General features: G+C 42.4%; 1 protein-coding gene across 1 annotated transcript in view; it reads right to left on the bottom strand.

Moving 5' to 3' along the window:
• Positions 1–18,866, bottom strand: part of EXOC4 (exocyst complex component 4) — a 429,176-nt gene that overhangs the window by 365,243 nt on the left and 45,067 nt on the right. Inside the window, exons 4-6 of the mRNA XM_063323708.1 lie at positions 15,576–15,760; positions 13,346–13,455; positions 1,681–1,924 (exon numbers count right to left, since the gene is read on the bottom strand). Of these exons, the coding sequence (XP_063179778.1) occupies positions 1,681–1,924; positions 13,346–13,455; positions 15,576–15,760 (539 nt within the window). The remainder of the gene's footprint in view (positions 1–1,680; positions 1,925–13,345; positions 13,456–15,575; positions 15,761–18,866) is intronic.

Genomic DNA, 18,866 nt, shown 5'->3' with positions numbered 1-18,866 from the left:
GTGTGACTACTTTTAAGGTGAACTGAAAAACATTTTACTCACTGAATCCTGAGGTCAAAGTAAGCAGCGTGGCTGACAGCCTAATGAATAGTTAAGCAGTTTCAGGCGCTGCATCATGCTCAAATTTGGGGTCTTACACAGCTCTCTTGAAATAGGAGGACCTCGTTGTTCAGATTTATTTTTTTCCTGACAGCAGGAAAGTCGCTTAGTTTTGATTTAGAGCTGTGGCTAATTTAAGGGGAGGTATACCTTTCCATACTATAATTTATTCTTTTCACTATAAATGAAATCACCTGCTTGCTGTAAACTCCACATGCGATTCAGGTTTAGAATCAGCTGTAATTATCTCCTTATTCAACTAGAATTCATGACACTTTCCATAGCTCTAGAATACAAGCATCTTAAAGGCTCACAAACTCCTACTAAACACATGCCAAAACCCATTAAACTTTTTTGTTCCTCACCCAACTCTTCGGGCAGGTTAATGTCATTAAAACACGATCTGATCCAACTTATCAATTTCAATGGACAACCAGTAGCCATACAACGTCTCAAGACTGATTCATAAAACAAGTATCAAGCACATGCTATGCTCCATCTTGGCATCAGAAACTAAAATTCCACTTTCTGACCCACCCAAAAAGCTTGTGGTAATTTCACCGAGCTATCAGCACCATAATTCTATGAATTCTTCAAAATATAATTGTTTCCACAGCAGTGATAATGATAGGAATTAAAAAAAGAAGTCTTTATCAAGCTGAAGTTTTTCTTGGGAGTGATTTTCCACTGCAAATATTACATATAATGAAGACACACATTTTTGTTTTCGTTTTTCTTTTCCACCATTAATTCCCTTTGGACAGTGATCATTACAACGTGCAGTATTACGAATTAATATTTCGGCTAGAAGTGAGAGCTAGTCCTTATGGAGTCCTATTTTCTAAAGAACGGCTCTAGTGAATCCTGACATAGTTCTCGGTTGGTTTCCACACCTTGCTATTAATGTAAATGGGGCTGCAAACCAATTAGAAATGCGGCCACATATTTACTGATATAATTAGTTCCATATATGATTTCAAAAATTTGCACCTGCATCAGCTTAATTGGATTTTGCTACTTGAAATAAATAACTGAGCTCTGAATCTTCTCTTTTCAAGTCGTATTACATAGGAACGTACAAACTTCTCCGGCATCAGCACCAGTGCAAAACCATGACTCAGTGCAACACAAGAAGATAGTATTTGTTTTGGCACCAAGTTTTCTTTACACCATACACACCAGCAGTTTGAGACAGCATTAAATTCAATCTGGTGTAAAGCTGCTTAAAACAAAAGGTTAGGTTAAAAAAAAAAGTGTACCAAGTGCAACCATTATGCACCTCTTGCTAGTTAAATAATGCTGGCTTCTACTGTGCTTCCATCCTCAAAATGGCATTTCAAACATCTGTTTAGCCAAAAGATCGTCTTCTAGGGCCAAGCACAGAAGGAAACTTCTCCCTCTCCCACGTCTTTAGCTGAGAAGCAACAATGCCTCCTCTTTCTGAATACTTCTCTTACATTCCTAACTTTTCTTACATTATTGTCGTTCCTTCAAATTGAAATCAATGGACGCAACACTCTTCTCCAGACTTTTTTTTTTTTTTTTGCAGCAATCAAGGTTCAGTGATTGAAATATCCTCACCTAGGCTGATTTTCCTGGGACAGGTTCTCCCCCCTCTGGTAACTGTTGTCCGCCACCTGGGTTGTGGAGCGCTTGACAATCTGCTTGAGTTCTTGTTCTAAGCGATCCTGGATGGCTTTCACTGTTTCAGGGATTTTTTTCAGCTTGGCCAGCCCTTTGATGAGTATGCCCATGAAGACAGCGCTGTTCTCCTCTGGATCCAGTTCCATGTCTTCTTTAATTTCCAAAAGGCTTGTTTCTCGCACTGGAATAGATTTAAAAAGGCATAATCCAAGACTGAAGCTATTAAAACCAACACTTAGTACCACGCAGAAGCAGCATATAAACTCCTTTGCCTTCACAGGACTCCCACCGCTTCGAGCAACCAAGGAATAAACCAGGAAGCCAGCAACACTCAGATTTTGGGGGGAAACAGTGGATATTTCTGTTCACTTGGGGGATTCCCTATACAAAAACACAACACTCTGCACATATGATTTACTCAGAAATAGAGATGATGGTGTAAGTTACATATTAGTTAGGAAACAAAGTCTGGTGCAATTAAGATATCCATAAATGAGAAACTATTATAGCACTACAAATCCCCCGCATGTGTTTCAAGAAGGTAAAAGCCCTAAATTTCTAACCCAGCTGTTTTTCTTCACTATATTCTTCACAAGAGAGGAATTTTCATTACAAACATTAACGACCTTAACAGACTTTTGATGAATTCGGCAAAGTTTACCCTGACAAAGTGAACGATTGTTTGATGTTATCCTATTCTGCTTTATTACAACCATCAAGGGGTTGACGAAGTTACTCAAATCTTTTAGCAAAGCTTCTAGAAAGGAAAAGCGAGCAGAATTAGAGAGACTATTGTGGATACAGTCCTCCTGAAGTAACAGGGATTGCACAGGGAGAAATTCTGTTGCTAAGCGACAAGGAAGAGAAAGGCAAGAGGTACTATGCTTGTTTTAAGTATGTTCATTAATCAACATTTCTTAATTTACAGATAACACCCAGCAACAACAAAAGGATGTCTCTGTTAAAGACTGGGGGAAACATTTAATAAATACATTCAAACACTTATGCAAAGTAAGTGTCTTCAAGGCAAACTCAACTAAAGCGTCATGGAAGGTCTACAGTCACGTTGCTTGTTGACAGCCGGAGTGGCAGCACGGGGACAAGCGGCACTAAAGATTACGGCTGAAGCTGTGCCGTCCACCATACCATACCCTTCTGCAGCAAGTAAAACCTAACAGCTGTTTCGTCTTCCTGGTACTGAACTCTGCTAAGGGCTGCTGGATGACAGATGACTCCCATGGTTTCTATGGCTCAACAGATTTTTATTTTTTTTTTTTACTTAAATCAAAGTTTATCCAAGAACCTGAATAAATGTCAAAAGATCCACCAGAAGGATTTAAATGACACGGCAGAAAATGAAAAATGGCATGTCACAAGTAGCATGCAGCGCTGTAGCTGTCTAAAGCTATGATGCTCCAAACGCAAGAGCATCAGCACCGTGCAAGTTAGCACAAGATCAAGAAAACAGTGTCCCAGAGATCCCGTATGGTGCCACTTTATAAATAGCATCACAATAAACAGATAACGCTTCTTTCAGTGTCAGCTTACACCGGCCTCCACAGCAGAGACTGTTTCTTTCCGTCGATCTAATCCCAAACGCGGCATCTCCAGCTCAAACCAACCTCACCGTTCACCCGCTCTCACATTTCAACCTGGAGCACCAGCAATGCTACCAGGTAAGAGGGAGGTGAGCACAGACCTGTGAGGTCAGCACATGTCACAATGGAGAATGACTTCAGCTTTTAGGTAACCATAGAATCATTGAATCACCTCGGTTGGAAGGGACCTTTCAGATCATCGAGTCCAACCATCAACCTAACACTGACAAAAACCACCACTAAACCATATCTCTAAGCACTATGTCTACACATCTTTTAAATACCTCCAGGGATGGTGATTCCACCACTGCCCTGGGCAGCCTGTTCCAAGGCTCAATAACCCTTTCAGTGTAAAAAGTTTTCCTAATATCCATCCTAAACCTCCCCTGGTGCAACTCGAGGCCGTTTCCTCTTGTCCTATCGCCTGTTCCTGGGGAGAAGAAACCAACCCCCCCTGGCTACCCCCTCCTTTCAGGGAGTTGCAGGGAGCGAGAAGGTCCCCCCTCAGCCTCCTTTTCTTCAGGCTGAACACCCCCAGCTCCCTCAGCCGCTCCTCACAAGACTCCTGCTCCAGACCCCTCACCAGCTCCGTTGTCCTTCTCTGGACACGCTCCAACACCTCAATGTCTTTCTTGTGGTGAGGGGCCCAAAACATAAGTGAGATCAAATAGTGCTTTTTTCCTCTCTCACTAAATTTCAGCAAGTTCTGGGGCAAGTAACTAGCAACACCCAGAATGTGTTAATTTAAAGAAAAGAAAAAAAAAAGCAAGAATAGAGGACATAATTCAAACTACGCATAAGCAATAACACCAGTTAGAAGTTAACAACTGGATGCACGCACATTTCTGCTCAAAGCTCTCATCTATCACACCCCTTTCAACCCATGAGGCTGCAAAGCACTTTGTGTGCTGCGTACGTGGCCTACCCACTTCGTTAATGCTACTTGTTATTCTCAAAAAAATCACAGCAGGCCAGGCACAAACACAGAAAACCAGCTCTTCGGAACAAGGGCTGTGGAAATGACAACAACTGGAAACTCTAGAGGAAGAAAGGTTTTAACTTCTTGTTTTTTTAAAAAAAAAAACCAACACAGTAAATATCTTGTTCTTCTGAGTTCAATGCGAAGATTTCACAGCCTAAGCAACCTTTCAGAGGACAGGTCCCCATCGTTACGCTGCAGCCCCTTTGTAAGCAGCCTGTAAATTATTCTTCGTATCACACAATGAAAAGCCAAGAGGGAGGAAATACTGCCATATCCAAATGCGAGGACAGCATTTAAGAGGACTAAAGGCAGCAATCTCGCCGAGAACTCCGCCAGCACAGGAAGATGAACGCTCTTCCATTTTCAAAAGAGCAAACCAATTTTGAACCGTCTCAGACAGTCAGGACATTGATTTACATCTCTTACAAACAACAGCAAAGTGAATAGTTCAATATCTAGTAGCAACGCACCGGTATGTAAGTTTTGTTAGATCTAGTCTTTTGATAAAACAGTAGGGACCGCGTTTCCTGCACATTCTGCCTATTAAACAGGTATCCTGGGTAGCTCTGGGGGCCCATTTATCTGTAAGATCTGACAAGATTCCAACCCCGGGCAACTGAAGATGTTCTTCTTTTCCTGCGTCTTCGCAACTTCAAACATCCTCTTCTGCCATTTAATGTCATCAAGGGGTTATTGGACCACAAAGCTTTGGCCCAGGAATCAGCCCCTCCTGTCCCCCACCTCTTCGAAAAAGGCATCAAAGCAGCCAGGCGTTTGTAAAGAAGTTCACCTTTAAAATCACAATCCCATGTGCAACTCTGAGGGCAGAGGAGCTCCACGGGTGAAGGAAGATGTCCCTACAGATCAGCTCTCAGAACTGAAACCTTCATCTGTATTTACTCCTAAACCGAGAATATGAATGACTTTGTTATTCATTTGTGTCAAGACAAAAGGATGAAGCTGTCAGAACCTATTCCAAGCTTCCTACGTTCACCATTTTCTACGTGAAACACTTCTCTAAAACACATGTGTGTCCCTTTTAAGGGGGAAGATCATCGTTCACCCCTTAGGCACTTCCTTTGTGAAGAGAAGCCATGAAAAACTAAATTATCCTATGGATGTTTGCAACTATTATTTTTACAAATTATTGTAAATCATGGGTCTGCTATTCACATTTGATTTGATTAACCTCTTCTCCTTTGTGATTCATCAAAGAGAAGAGAAGGGGGCGGGGGGGAAAGTCCTATTTTAATTAAAAACAGCTTCACTATATTCAAAACTGATACAGGTAGAAAACACCAAAGAAGAATTCCATAGGATTTCTTCAGTAATACCAAGAAGTAAATTTCTCCACCCTCCTTGAGAGTATAACAAGTGAAATGTGACGTCAGTGAATGAATATTTTAAAATTTCAATTACTAGAGTTGTGCTTCTCCGCCATAAAGATAATTTTAAACTTCAATTTGCAGTTTCATGCTAAAAAACCAGCTTCACCACACTACTTTGTTGTTGCATTTCAGCTATCAACTCTTGTACGTAGTGCCATGCAGACAAAATAGAAATCCCAGATTGCACAAAGTCTGGTCGAGGCTCTTCCAGATCCGTTTGACACAACCTGAAATGTTTTCAGCTAAACTGACCTCACTGGAAACTTGAATTTCCGTATCACTTAGTGATTTTAAGTGGTTTTCATTGTTTAATTGCATTCAACAATGACACTAAATAACAGAATCACACAAAATGGTTGAGGCTGGCAGGGACCTCTGGAGGTCATGGGGTCCAGCCTCCCTGCTCGAGCAGGGACCACCCAGAGCCCATGGCACAGGACCATATCCAGATGGCTTTTGAGTATCTCCAAGGACAGAGATGCCACAGCCTCCCTGGGCAACTTCTGCCAGTCGTCGTCTCCCTCACAGTAAAAAAAAGCATTTCCTGATGCTCAGAGGGAACCTCCTGTGTTTCAGTTCATGCCCATTGCCTCTGGTCCTGACGCTGGAAACCACTGAACAGAGCCTGATTCCGTCTTCTTTGCACCCTCCCTTCAGGTGTTTATACACATTGTTAAGATCCACCTTGAGCCTTCTCTTCTCCAGGCTGAACCCCCCCAGCTCTCTCAGCCTGTCCCCACAGCAGAGGGGCTCCAGCCCTCCCAGCATCTCCGGGGCCTCCTCTGGCCCCGCTCCAACAGCTCCGTGTCTCTCCTGTGCTGAGGCCCCAGCGCTGGAGGCAGCACTGCAGGGGGGTCTCCCCGAGCGGAGCAGAGGGGCAGAATCCCCCCCTCGCCCTGCTGCCCACGCTGCTGGGGATGCAGCCCAGGCTGCAGGGGGTTTCTGGGCTGCCAGCGCACGTTGCCGGCTCGTGTTGAGCTTCTCATCCACCAACACCCCCAAGTCCTTCTCCTCAGGGCTGCTCTCCAGCCATTCTCCGCCCAGCCTGGATTTGTCTTTGGCATTGCCCCGACCCAGGGGCAGGACCCTGCACCGGGCCTTGTGGGTCATGAGGTTTGCACAGACCCATCTCTCCAGCGTGTCCAGCTCCCTCTGGATGGCATCCCTTCCCTCCAGCGTGTTGACTGCTCCTCAGCTTGGTGTTGTCGGCAAACTTGCAGAGGGTGCACTGAATCCTACTGTCCGTGTTGCCCACAAAGATGTTGAACAGCTCTGGTCCCAGTACTGTCCCCTGAGGAACGCCACTTGTCACTGGTTCGCCACTTGGCCACTGAGCCGCTGACCACAACTCCAAGTTAGAGACAAGGATGTCCTTAAATGATCTCTGAGAACTGCTTATGAAGCAGAACATTTAAATATGGTTCCTCAAAAGCCTGGCAAGACCACAACCTAAGGGCGTGACAATTTTGCCACATTCTGTAATGAAATAAGCAGCCATTGTACCAAAGTCTTCATCACTGAAGTGGTGCATCTGAACACACACAACTCCGTGTTTCAACAGTCAAAAATCTACCCTTGGTTTAAATCACTAGAAAGTTGAATTATGTGTATCGATTCATCACCTCCATAGTTACAAAGGTGGAAACTTTCCTGACGGCTCCCTGGTTTGACGATGCCCTATAAAAACGCCTGTTCCAATTGATGATACCCTCATTTGTACAGTTCTGCCATTTCACAAGAAAGAAACCTGCTGCAAAAGGCATTTGAATAGCTCCAAGTCTGATCCCCAGAAAAGCCAATGTTGATAACTCATTTAAGCAAAGCAGCTAAAGGAAAGACTCTTGGGTCTTGTTTTTCATTCCAATGAATGGTCAAAATTTGCTGCTACTCATTACAGAAGATTTCATTAGCTGTGTGCTTTTATGGGTAAGTAGTAAAATTTAATGTACTATTTTCCACGATTTATGTCCTTTCTGATTATACCCTTTCTGCCTTCAATCCTTCTAGAGAAAAGGATGCAAGTTCATAGTGCCCCAAAGGCATAATTTAAGATTTGAAGAAACGTCACCTGCTAATTTCTGGTGCTGAATCCTTGTCCTGACCCATGCATGGAGACAGTGAGCAACAAACGCACAGTTACTTTAGAAATGGGTTATTTGAAAGGTTTGGTCATTTTCTTCTCTGCCTTACTACCGAGCCCAGGAGAACATGGGTCTCAGATCACTAACCTCAAAGCCTCAGGGCAAATCTCCTCCTTTCTAAAACTGGTGTTCACACGGTTCCATCTATAGTTTTAAGCATGTTAGTCTTTCAAAAACAGAAGCGTTTTAATTTGACAAGGCCATTCTTTCAAATCCATTGTAACATTTCATTCCAAGAAAACTGTACAAAGCAACTCTGTAAGCCATGTTCAAAATCCTCCTAATGCACACAAGCATGAAAACTGAGCCTCCAAATAAAAAAATTAAGTTCACAGTAGTCAAACATCTTACGTTGGGACCACATAGAAGAACGACCAATGAAGTTATTGCAGGAGGCATACTAAGCTTTACCCCTTTGGCTTTCATCACAAGGATCTAAAACGTCCTCAGTTTTCCCTTCCCCAAACCCACACAGAGATTACACGCATCCGTGCTCAGCATCAAGTCAGAGCACGAGCCACTAGTGAGGGCAATCACGGTCCTGCAAAAACAGACACACAAAACGTAACTTCATGGGCTTTCATGTTTATTGTGTAGTTGCAAACCCTTCTTACACTGCAGGAACAGACTTCCTCTTAAACGTCCTCGGGGAAAAAATTTACCCTGAGATAAGAACAAACTCTGCTTTTCTTGCAGCACTGCACTCATAGCAGGAGAAAATCAGACTCACCGCTGGATTCCCACCACCTTCGGAGCAAGTCCTCAGTTGGATTTGTGCAAATGCAAAACAGCTACAACAGGAAAACTCTGCTTCAGCGAGAGGGATCATTTAATTTCAAGTACAAATGACAGCGAAAATTCGCTCAGCTGGTGTCAGATCCTCAGGTGAGGTTAATAGGAAAAAAAATACCTTTTATGTATTTGTTGAGCATGTTTGAAGTGGAAGCAACTGCAACAACAAACAGAAAATGCTACAATGGCATTTTTAGAGCCACCTTTAAAATCGGACCTTAAAGCTCTGGCTCCTGCAGGAATTTTGCAGGGCCAAGTTCACAGGTCTCCACGTTTCCACCTCCACAGAAGCACTTGCTTTCTTGAAGAAACGGAGCCAGGAGCAGTAACTAGACTTGACCGTAGAAGCCACCATGCAGTTTGGACCTAGAGGCTACATTTTTCTCTTAGAGCGAAGAAGTATGGGTCACTGGCATGTATTTCCTGTTCAGCATAAAGTTTACATACGCCAGCAATAACAATATCAACTGTCACCACCTCAGCTCGTCTTCTAAAAATCTTCAGATTTCTGAAAGCCATTCTCAGGAATTTTTCGGGAAAGGGCGCTCTTGGGTTTGCTATGCACTGGGCAAGAACATTTTATAGTTCCAGGAAGAGCCTGGCAATGCAGGAACCTCCATAAATACTCTTCGGAGTACAGAAGGTTCAAGCAGAGAAATAGAATTTAAAAGTAAATTTATTTCTCTGAACTGGCATGAAGGGAAAATGTTACTGGTGAACTACCGTATCTACAATCCTCAGGTGAACATTACTGAAGGTTTTGTTTATTTTAAGTGCAGCAGGAACAGCTTTAATTCCCTTATAAAGATTCTACAGCACAAAGTACCGTCTCCTTTGGGAAGGGAATGCAGAAAGGACTCAAAATTTTGGCATCTTTGCTGAGATGGGCTGAATGAGTCAGTGCTTCACAATAACACACATTAATATGCACGGCCACTTTGTTTCATCAATAAAAAGCCAAAGAACTTAAATGACTACAGGCAGAAACAGCTTTCATTATGCATACGCATAAGTTTCAAATTCTCTGGTAGTTCCGCAGTCCTGGAAAAGGCTACTTTTAAATAAAATTATGTGGAAAAAATATACATAAGTACATTGTGCACTTGAAGCAAGACCATATGCATAGTTTATGCTGATCAAATGTTTCCTATTATCATCTACATCTCTCCCAGTCTGAGGAACACTTGCCCAGCACTTCACTGAATGATACAGAGCGTAACGAGGAGCCGGGTAAGACGTTTTTCTTGCACATTGGGCACAAAGAGCAAGAACAGATCTGCAGAAATGGGAATTTTAAGGCAGATTCTAAACTGACCTATATGGATTTACTGGAGTTGAGGATGACACCATCAGAGCCTTTGTTTTCCGGCATTTGGAGCGATGTCATTTCATGTTCACAAACAACTCAGTTCTTGGAGACCACTGCCGCGGTTCTTACCTGTTGCTTATACCCCAGAACCTTCTTTCAAATACAGTATGGAATAACTGTTTACCAGGGCATGTTAGGACAAGTGATTTCAAACACCATCAACACGGCATCGAGCAAATAAAAATAGAACTTACTGATTTTTAGAAGTCACAAATGAGTGAGAACACACTTACCTAGCTACGCTTTAGGAATGCTAGTACCATTTCTTGTTCTGCTGCCACAAGTGATTAATAACACACCTTTTTCTCCTCTTACACATGCAGGCTTTGCCTGTTGTACTGTGTGGGGGGGAAACCACTAATAAAATAATTAAACAAAATAACCTTTTTTTATTTGAAAGCATAGTCTCACTACTTGTATAGGAAGAAATGTCTGAATGGTCCAGGTAAGCAAATCCCAAACCTCAATATTCAAACTGGGGCTAATACATTAAATAGGGATCCCACGCCCTATTCCAAGGAAAAGATGGTTGAAAAGAGTCTCGGCCTCATCCCTGCCAAAAGACGGAATCAAACTAAATATCTTGCACTTTTGCTCCTTATAGACAGGGCATCCTTCACACATTGGTTTACCTTTCTATCTTAATGCGCATCACTCAGGCTTTGTAGGAGGTGTCTTAGGAAAGTTCATAAACATTCCTGTCAGATGGATAACTCAGGCTTGCTTTCCATTTATTCTGGAGAAGTTTTATCAAAATCTGGAATTTAGATTTGGTTCCCACTGCAGCAAGATAAGCAGTTTTGTTACTTTGAAACTGAGGTTGGTTAATTTTGGTTCTGCTCCTCGAAATACTTCCGCCACCAACAACTCCAAGTCTATGTACTGAATGACACCACTTATTGCTATATGATCTTGTTACAATATATAGCCATAATCACGGCGGTCAAGACTGTCATGGATGATCACAGTTGGTTCACTACAAGAACGAGACACTGAAAATCAGCGCAGTAAACTTGAACCGGACTCTGCCCAAGGAAAAGGGCAGTACGTAAATGGGAACACCAGGGTCAGTGCTCATGAGCCCTGCGCTCTGAAGAAGCGGGATGCCTTGGGACTTTCCTTTACAGAGAGAATTACAGTAGTCCAGCATGAACACGACAAATACATTTATCTCTACAAACAGGTTTACACTGGCTACAGCTAGGAAAAAAAAAAACTTCTTGGCCAGTTTTGGATAATATCAAACTTCTTACCAATCTTGGAAGATGCAACGAGGATTGGCCAGGCTCTGTAAGCCTTCAAAGGTGACAAGTGTCAGCAAAATTCTTCTCAGAGCATATTTAAGGTTGATACTACACCATCCAAAAAAAAAAAAACCAAACCAACTAAGGAGGACACTAAGGGTACTGAAAGAAGGACAGGATTTCCATTCTTCAGTAGGTACATCTCCTGCTGTCTATTCCCCATCATCAGGCGCAACGGGAGATCCCCATCGGCTCCGTAACTTCAGACTTTTTTTTTCTTCCTATATAGAGGGCTAATATTTTAGGCGTAAACTAATTACAGATGGTGTACAACTAACTCACTGAAAAGGAAGCAGGTTGACATTTACAGTGGTGAGACTGGGATTTCGTTTTTTGTAGTTTATTTCCTCAGCTCCCCAAAATAATGTGATCTTTAGCAAAAAACTGAACTGAATTTCTCACTGACCAAGGACAAAAGAAGAGCAATTGTTAAGTTTTTTGCCCAGAATTTTCACGTGGTGGTTCTCTTCTGGGTTTCCATGACCAAGGTGCAGTTTCCAGCTCTGGAAGTTTGTATCGGCATCTCACAAGTGACCCCTCACAAACCTCCACTATGTAGAAATACAAGCTCCGGCTCTGAGAGACCAACCAGGAGCAGGGCTAAGTAACAAAAACCCCTACAAGAGTGAAAGATAAGAATGATCAAATAAAAGAATCTAGGAGGCAAACATGACAAGAAAAAACAGAAACAAGCAGAAAAAAATAAGGACAAAAGAATAAGTATGAGAAGAGAAGGAAAGATTCTCTGCATTTGAGGAATACTGAAAGTTTGTGGAAAAAAGTGGGGAGAGATGTAGGTCATTTCTGTATTATTAGTCTCATTTATTTGTTAAACAAGGACAACCTCGCTTATTAATCTACTGAAACAAAACAAGGATTAATTCCCCATCTGTGCAGCACCACTTTCAAAGCTTCATACCACAGCGCCCACAAAGCCAAGGGTCTTGCTCGGTGTCTGTTGTAGTAACAGGAATACAAAGATCACCAGATTATTCCTGTGTACAGAGAGACCTTTAGTCACAGTTACAAAGTTCCCATAAGGAGAAGCTCTGACCTTTTGCCTCCAACACAGTCAAAAAACTTCTGCAGCATCTACACGTACCTGCCTGCCTACATTAAATAACATAGAGGAGACTTCTATGCAAACTGAACTGGCTGCAAATATCTTTTCTGCCCAAGATATCAAGAACATGATCAAGATGCTCCTCTACCCTGCTCTGGGGAGACCCCCCTGCAGTGCTGCCTCCAGATGTGGGACCCCCAACACAGAAAGGGCGTGGAGCTGTTGGAGCGGGGCCAGAGGAGGCCATGGAGATGCTGCAAAAGCTGGCGCCCCTCTGCTGTGAGGACAGGCTGAGAGAGCTGGGGGGGTTCAGCCTGGAGAAGAGAAGGCTCCAGGGAGACGCTAGGGTGGCCTTCTCTGAAGGGGCCTACAAGAAAGCTGGAGAGGGACATTTTACAAGGGCACGTAGTGATAGGACAAGGGGAAACGGTTTCAAACTGAAAGAGGGGAGATTGAGATGAGATCTCAGGAAGAAATTGTTTGCTGTGAGGGGGGTGAGGCCCTGGCCCAGGTTGCCCAGAGAAGCTGTGGCTGCCCCATCCCTGGAGGGGTTCAAGGCCAGGTTGGATGGGGCTTGGAGCAACCTGGGCTGGTGGGAGGTGTCCCTGCCCAGGGCAGGGGGGTGGGACTAGATGGGCTTTAAGGTCCTTTCCAACTCTAACCATTCTATGATTCTAAGATCGGAACAGGCACAGAAAACTACGTGTATTTAACTGAAGCTGATGGGGGGTAGGAGAGGGAAAGGATGATTTGCAAAAAGAAAATACAGATACAGCAAAGTTCAGCCCCTGGACATACCCCCCATTTATTTCATGATGCTGCACAAATCACTTCCTAACTTTGGCTGCTGATGGAGATCCTGAGACAATCACGAAGAGGGGATGTTATGCCTACTATTACTCCTGTAAAATCAGCTAAAGATCTATAAAATAATTCTGTGAGGAATGCACGCGACAAATACTCACTGCTGGAGCTTCCTGGAGTGCTGAACTGGGAAGTTTCAAGGAACTTTCGAGGTGTAGACAAGTTAGTAACATCCATAAGAGGTACAGAAGAGGCATCTTTCACAAGTGAACTGTGTGAGGGGGAAAGAATTAAAGCAAACTGTTTACAATTATTTAGAACCGCAGTTCACAACAAATAATCCATTTATTTCTTCAATTTGTAAGCCTAAGCAATAGATACACATAACACAGTTCTGATACAAGACGTTTATAAAATCTGTCTTAAAGCACAGGTCCACAGATGAGTAGGAGTAGGTGTGTATACAGAGACATTTGAGAGAAAAAGAAGAAAGCCAAAAAAATAAATAAGGGAACACTGTCATATCAATGACAAGATTTGGTATCCCAAGGCCTCTCTGAATTTAATAGCACTCTGACTTGTCACAACATGACCAGGGCACAGGCACGTGATTATTTCTTAACACATTCACCTCCAGTGCAATTAACTACTGCTAGCATGATGATAAATCAACATGGAATTTTTACGATCTTCCTGGAAGACTCCATATTGTGAAGGAGAGATGCTCCCATTTCCGCAGCTTCAGTCAACTACTTAATCCTTCAAGCTTTTCTAGTTCCCTCCAGAAACCTCCACCCTTTTTCCTCCCCTTCCAGTTCCTCTTCTGTGCACACCTACATGCATCCCTCCCCAATGAGCCCTCTTACTCAGAAAGAAAAGGCTTTCTACTTGGTCATTTTCATAATAAATTCACATAGTATTATTTGCCAAAAACGTGTCATGCTGCCCCAGCTGCGTAATGAGAGGCATGAAGCTGGATGTGGCAGGGGAACACAAGCAAGAAATCATTTTTAAGAGAAAGAAGTGGAGAAGGCTCCTGTAATGGAGTTCAGAATGTTCCCTTAGAGGTCAAAATGCTAATAGGAACCTGCAAAGAGAAAGAGACTAAGCTTATTATCCTGTGTAAGAACCACCTATACTCCCTATACACCTACAACACCATACTTACAGGGATTAACTATGCATTCCGTCTTAGCAATATTAAAGAAAAAAAGCCAATATAAGAAATAATTATAAACATTATTGCGTCCTGGTCAACATCCAGTCTAGGGCAGGACACTAAAACACAGCAGCAAGGCTGTCCTTGATGCAAGAGTTCACGTTATCAAATAGCAACGATGTGCAACAGGGAATGGGGAAAAAAAAGACAGAAAACAAGGAAAAGATAAGGGTCCCTGTAGCAGTCATACAAAACTGCAGTTAATTAGCAGTCGCATAGTCTGGGTACACCAAAGCTTCGTGTCTGTTTTTAATTAACAAGATGAGTAAGGAAGAGACTGATGACTTGCTAGCAACCCTCCTTCCTAGAAATTTCAACTTCAATCAATCCTTTATTTCCTGAATTCATTTAATGTTAACTTACTATCTCTCCTCTTATTTTTGCTAAGCATTTTTTATTCCTTCTCATAATAAAATGCTAATTTATCTTTTCTCTGCATCTTCATCATATGCTAGCTTGCCTTTTGCTCCCGCCCCTGTCCTACTCTACAAAAGTCATCTTCCAGTACTGTGTCTCTCTCTTCCAGCCACTATCTGTCTTCCTTCCCTCCCAACAACTTTATTGCCCTCTAACTTGGAATTTGCAAAAATTCAGGAAAAATTAGCCTAGTACCTATGCTTAAGCTGAGTTTCCACTGATCAGCGGCACCAACCAGATAAGAAGTTTCAACATCTTTAAAACACAACAGCCAAGACATTGCTCAGGCATATCAATATTGCGGCCTCCGGCTACTAACCCTGCGGTTAGCTGGAAATCTTTTAAACCTTGGACATCTGCTAGAAAGGATGAGCAATTTTTCCCTGTGTTGTTCCCTTTGCCTGACCTGAGCCTCATGACCCTGACATTTGTAGGAAAGGTATACGCATCAGAGAAGGAAAAGAATGCTAAAAGGAATGGACCTCATCATAATTCTGTGGGAAGCAGCAAAAACCCAACAGAATCACCAAGTAAAAGTGAAAGAACAAGAACAGACTGTTCACAGGCTCGAAGGTACATCAACATATTTGGAGTTTTTCCTGCTCTCCATAAGCATGAGAAATTTGCTTGCCAAAAATGAGAGGTTGAGGTCTAAGTCGATGGCACTCTCCCAAGAAAGTTTCTACTTAGTAAAGTGGAGAACGCTGCCCTCTTCCCTCCCAGACCCATTGCCCTCAGCACCACACCAAACCCACCTTATTCTCCCTTTCTCCTTGTTGCGTTGTCCTACACGGTTAGTAGATTTGATGTAAAGGTGACGGTGTAATTCATCTATCAGGACCAAGTGCATGTTCATCTTCTTACTGTGGAGCTCCAGCCTCAGATCACTCAATCCCTCCACCTGAAGAAGAGGACCCTCCAAGGAGTCCACCGCTGACACCTGGAAGAACACATGGGACAACTCTTAAAGGTCAATTCATTCATCTCTCAGGACTTTCCTCTTTGATTAGGATAGTGCCTGAATACCATGACCATAAACCCTTTTAATTTAAGCAGCATTTCTTTATTTCTATTCCTAAAAGAAAATTCAATATATAAAAAGGGTCCAAAATCTGAACTCAGATTTAATAAGCAGTTTTCAAACATTTTGAGCATATGTATAAAACAAGTTAGTTAAAACACAGTTCATTAAATAAAAATCAAAGCACAGTTTATCGCAAAATAAGAGGATTATCAAGTAGAAAAGTGGTAGGAAAAAGATACTGACAACGACGTTTGATTGCCTTTATTCTTTTCATTACAGAAACACCAACAAAACGTTATTCTCAATTCTATACACAGGGAGAAAATGGCTTAAATTTTATTTGCCTGAATTGATGCCATGACATAGCTGAGAAAGCTCAGAAGGCCTCATCTTCTAGCTTACAGAGCTGCTACATCGTGGAACTCCACAATTTAAATAAACATAGCCATCAAATTCATGAAGCTATTAGAGTTCAAAAGTACCTCTGAATTAGCAAAGAGTGGGGGTTGGTTTTTTGGTTTTGTTTTTTTTGGGTTTTTTTTTTTTTGGTTTTTTTTTTTTTAAATGTTTGATTAATAAGGTTCAAATTAAGGAAAATAACTTTATTCAAGCAACAGAGTAACAGGCAGGGATCTAGACATGCTGTAACGTAAACGGGCCATTGGTAACATTTCTCTGCTGACGCACTGGAATAGTGACCAGCCGACATCCAGTGGGCACTGGACTGAGGAACCCAATTTCTGTTTACATCCCAAAACCAAACATGGACAAAAGCCACCAGGAACGACAAATCAGTGCTTAAAAGCAACACTATCAATTTGCATCCCCCCCAGCTTCCTTGCTTTTCCTAACTATTTAACACTGCACTTCCACAGTTACTAAATAAAAAAAAAAATTCAAAAAGCGGAATCCCTCTGCAGTTTCCAAAATCTCAGTGCTGCTGGTGCAAGAAACTAGAAAGAGCATCGCATGGAGAGAAGCATAGATTTAGAACTGGGGGGGAGGGGGGGGGATCGGGAGGGTGGGAAATCAGTCCCTAATAACTGAAGTTACTCCTAGTGAAATAAGACATTTGCTCACACTTCAGGATTTAAGTTTACAGCGAACCTGTCAGCTAAACATCAAAAATGAAAAGCAAAGAGATACAGTAAGCAGACAGCCAAGCTCAGGTCTGGTCCCTTAATACCAGTAAATATTAAATATACTGAGAGAACATTTATCAACAACATATTGCTTTGCCTCCAAGTCAAGAATGACCCTGAAATAGCTTTGGGGCAGTCAGGCTTTTTAAATTAAGAGTAGTTTCCAAAAAGAAGCTGCACTTTTTCCTTCCTCCTGAAAATCTTTTGCCAAGAAGGCCCTACCTATGAAACTCTCTCCTCTGCACCGACGGTGAGAGCGCGCGCTCGCTGCCAGGCTTCAGGCCAGAGCTCAGGCTTGAGAACGAATTTCTGTCACACTATTAATCACAGAGGACTAAACAGGCTCCTCCTAAACCCACCGACGCTGCAACTTCAACAGCATTTATGGGGTTCTGTGGCTCCCCAGCATCTATTCGTGAAGTGTTTAAGTTTGGCCATAAGACATCACAAAACCACACCACAGATGAAGCAAAAAAAAAAAAAACAAAAACAAAAACCCACCACCCAAATTTGCTTCTCCCCAAAAAGCTGGCATGCCACAGTACATACAAATAGAGCAGGCTCAGCAGACACAGCTTGGAAACCTTTGGCAGAAGTTTAAGTGCTAATTTTTCTCTTCTTCCTTTGGCAGGTAGAGACGTACCCCAAATTTCCCAATTCCAAAGGCGCTTTAACCCCCCTCCAAGTCACTTCAGGGGAGCTGCAGGCATTCATCGCTGCCCCGAGAGCTGTCAGCGACTTCACCAGAGCAAGAACAAGATCAGGAACAACATTTGTCAAACTGCGAAGCTGAGAGATGAAAATGCAAGGGAGGGGAGAACTGCAGGCAAGCAGGAAAATGACATTAAAAAGGATCCAAGACATTCAGGAAGAGCATTATCTAAAACGCAAGCACCAGAAACGTAAAGCATTCCACTCAGATCACTTGGCTCTATTTTTGTCATCCCTGTTCCTAAAGAGTCAGATATTCTCAAAACTAATTATTGAGACCAACATACAGCTCTCAAACACGTATTTTAAGAAACAAATGGAACAGTCAATCATTTATTGCACTTTAAAATAAAAGAAAACCACCAAAAAAAGCAAAAACCCAACAAAATCAAAAACCGCACACTGTTATGCAGTGAACTTTCTTCTTCTGGAAAAAGCTGCTTTTTTTGCTGTTGTTTTGGGGGTGTTTGTTGGGTGGGGTTTTTGATGGCCTTTCTGACACTTTGTATTTGCGGTCAGAGAAGCTGGATGTTACGTCCTTGATAAATGCCACCTTCCCAGGGACTGAACTCCGCAGGTAAATAAGACGGGCACGTTCCAACCTTACGCACGCTCAGAGCCTGCTGGTAACTCAAGGCAGCCCCACTCCACCAAAGCCTCACTTAACCGCTCTGTTTTGATATTTCACTTCCCATTACCACCAATTAAGACCGAGCACAAGAGAAAAGCTTTAACGTTCAGAACAGTTTGGGTCTCAAAAGTAGCGACCAGCTCAATCCCAAATTCCTGGAAGTCAAGGTAAGGTCTCCAATTGGTTTTGGTGGCAACAAGTACAAACATTACGTTAAAAAAAAAAAAAAAAAAAAAGAAAGAAATCAAACATTTTTCCCTTCTGTAGTTTTACCTGCAGAAAGATGATCCTGGCAATAAGCAAGCTGTAAAGCAGCACCCCAGATTATATTTCAGAATGCAAAATAAGAGGTTAAAACACTGGTCTAATTTGTGGCCTGGATAACCTACCACATAATGGTAGCATAAGCAACTAAAATGATGCAAAAATGCCTGCAAAGAATGCACAAAATTAAAAATACACTACAGATAGATCTAACAATGGAACTGTTACGAGAAAAACCTCGACAAGCTTGTGTCTCTCCCAACTATCCCAGGAA

Source organism: Chroicocephalus ridibundus, chromosome 1 (genome assembly GCF_963924245.1).
Source record: "Chroicocephalus ridibundus chromosome 1, bChrRid1.1, whole genome shotgun sequence".
NCBI classification, from domain to species: Eukaryota; Metazoa; Chordata; class Aves; order Charadriiformes; family Laridae; genus Chroicocephalus; species Chroicocephalus ridibundus.
Note: the sequence above shows the minus strand (reverse complement) of the source record. Positions and strands in the feature narration are given on the sequence as shown.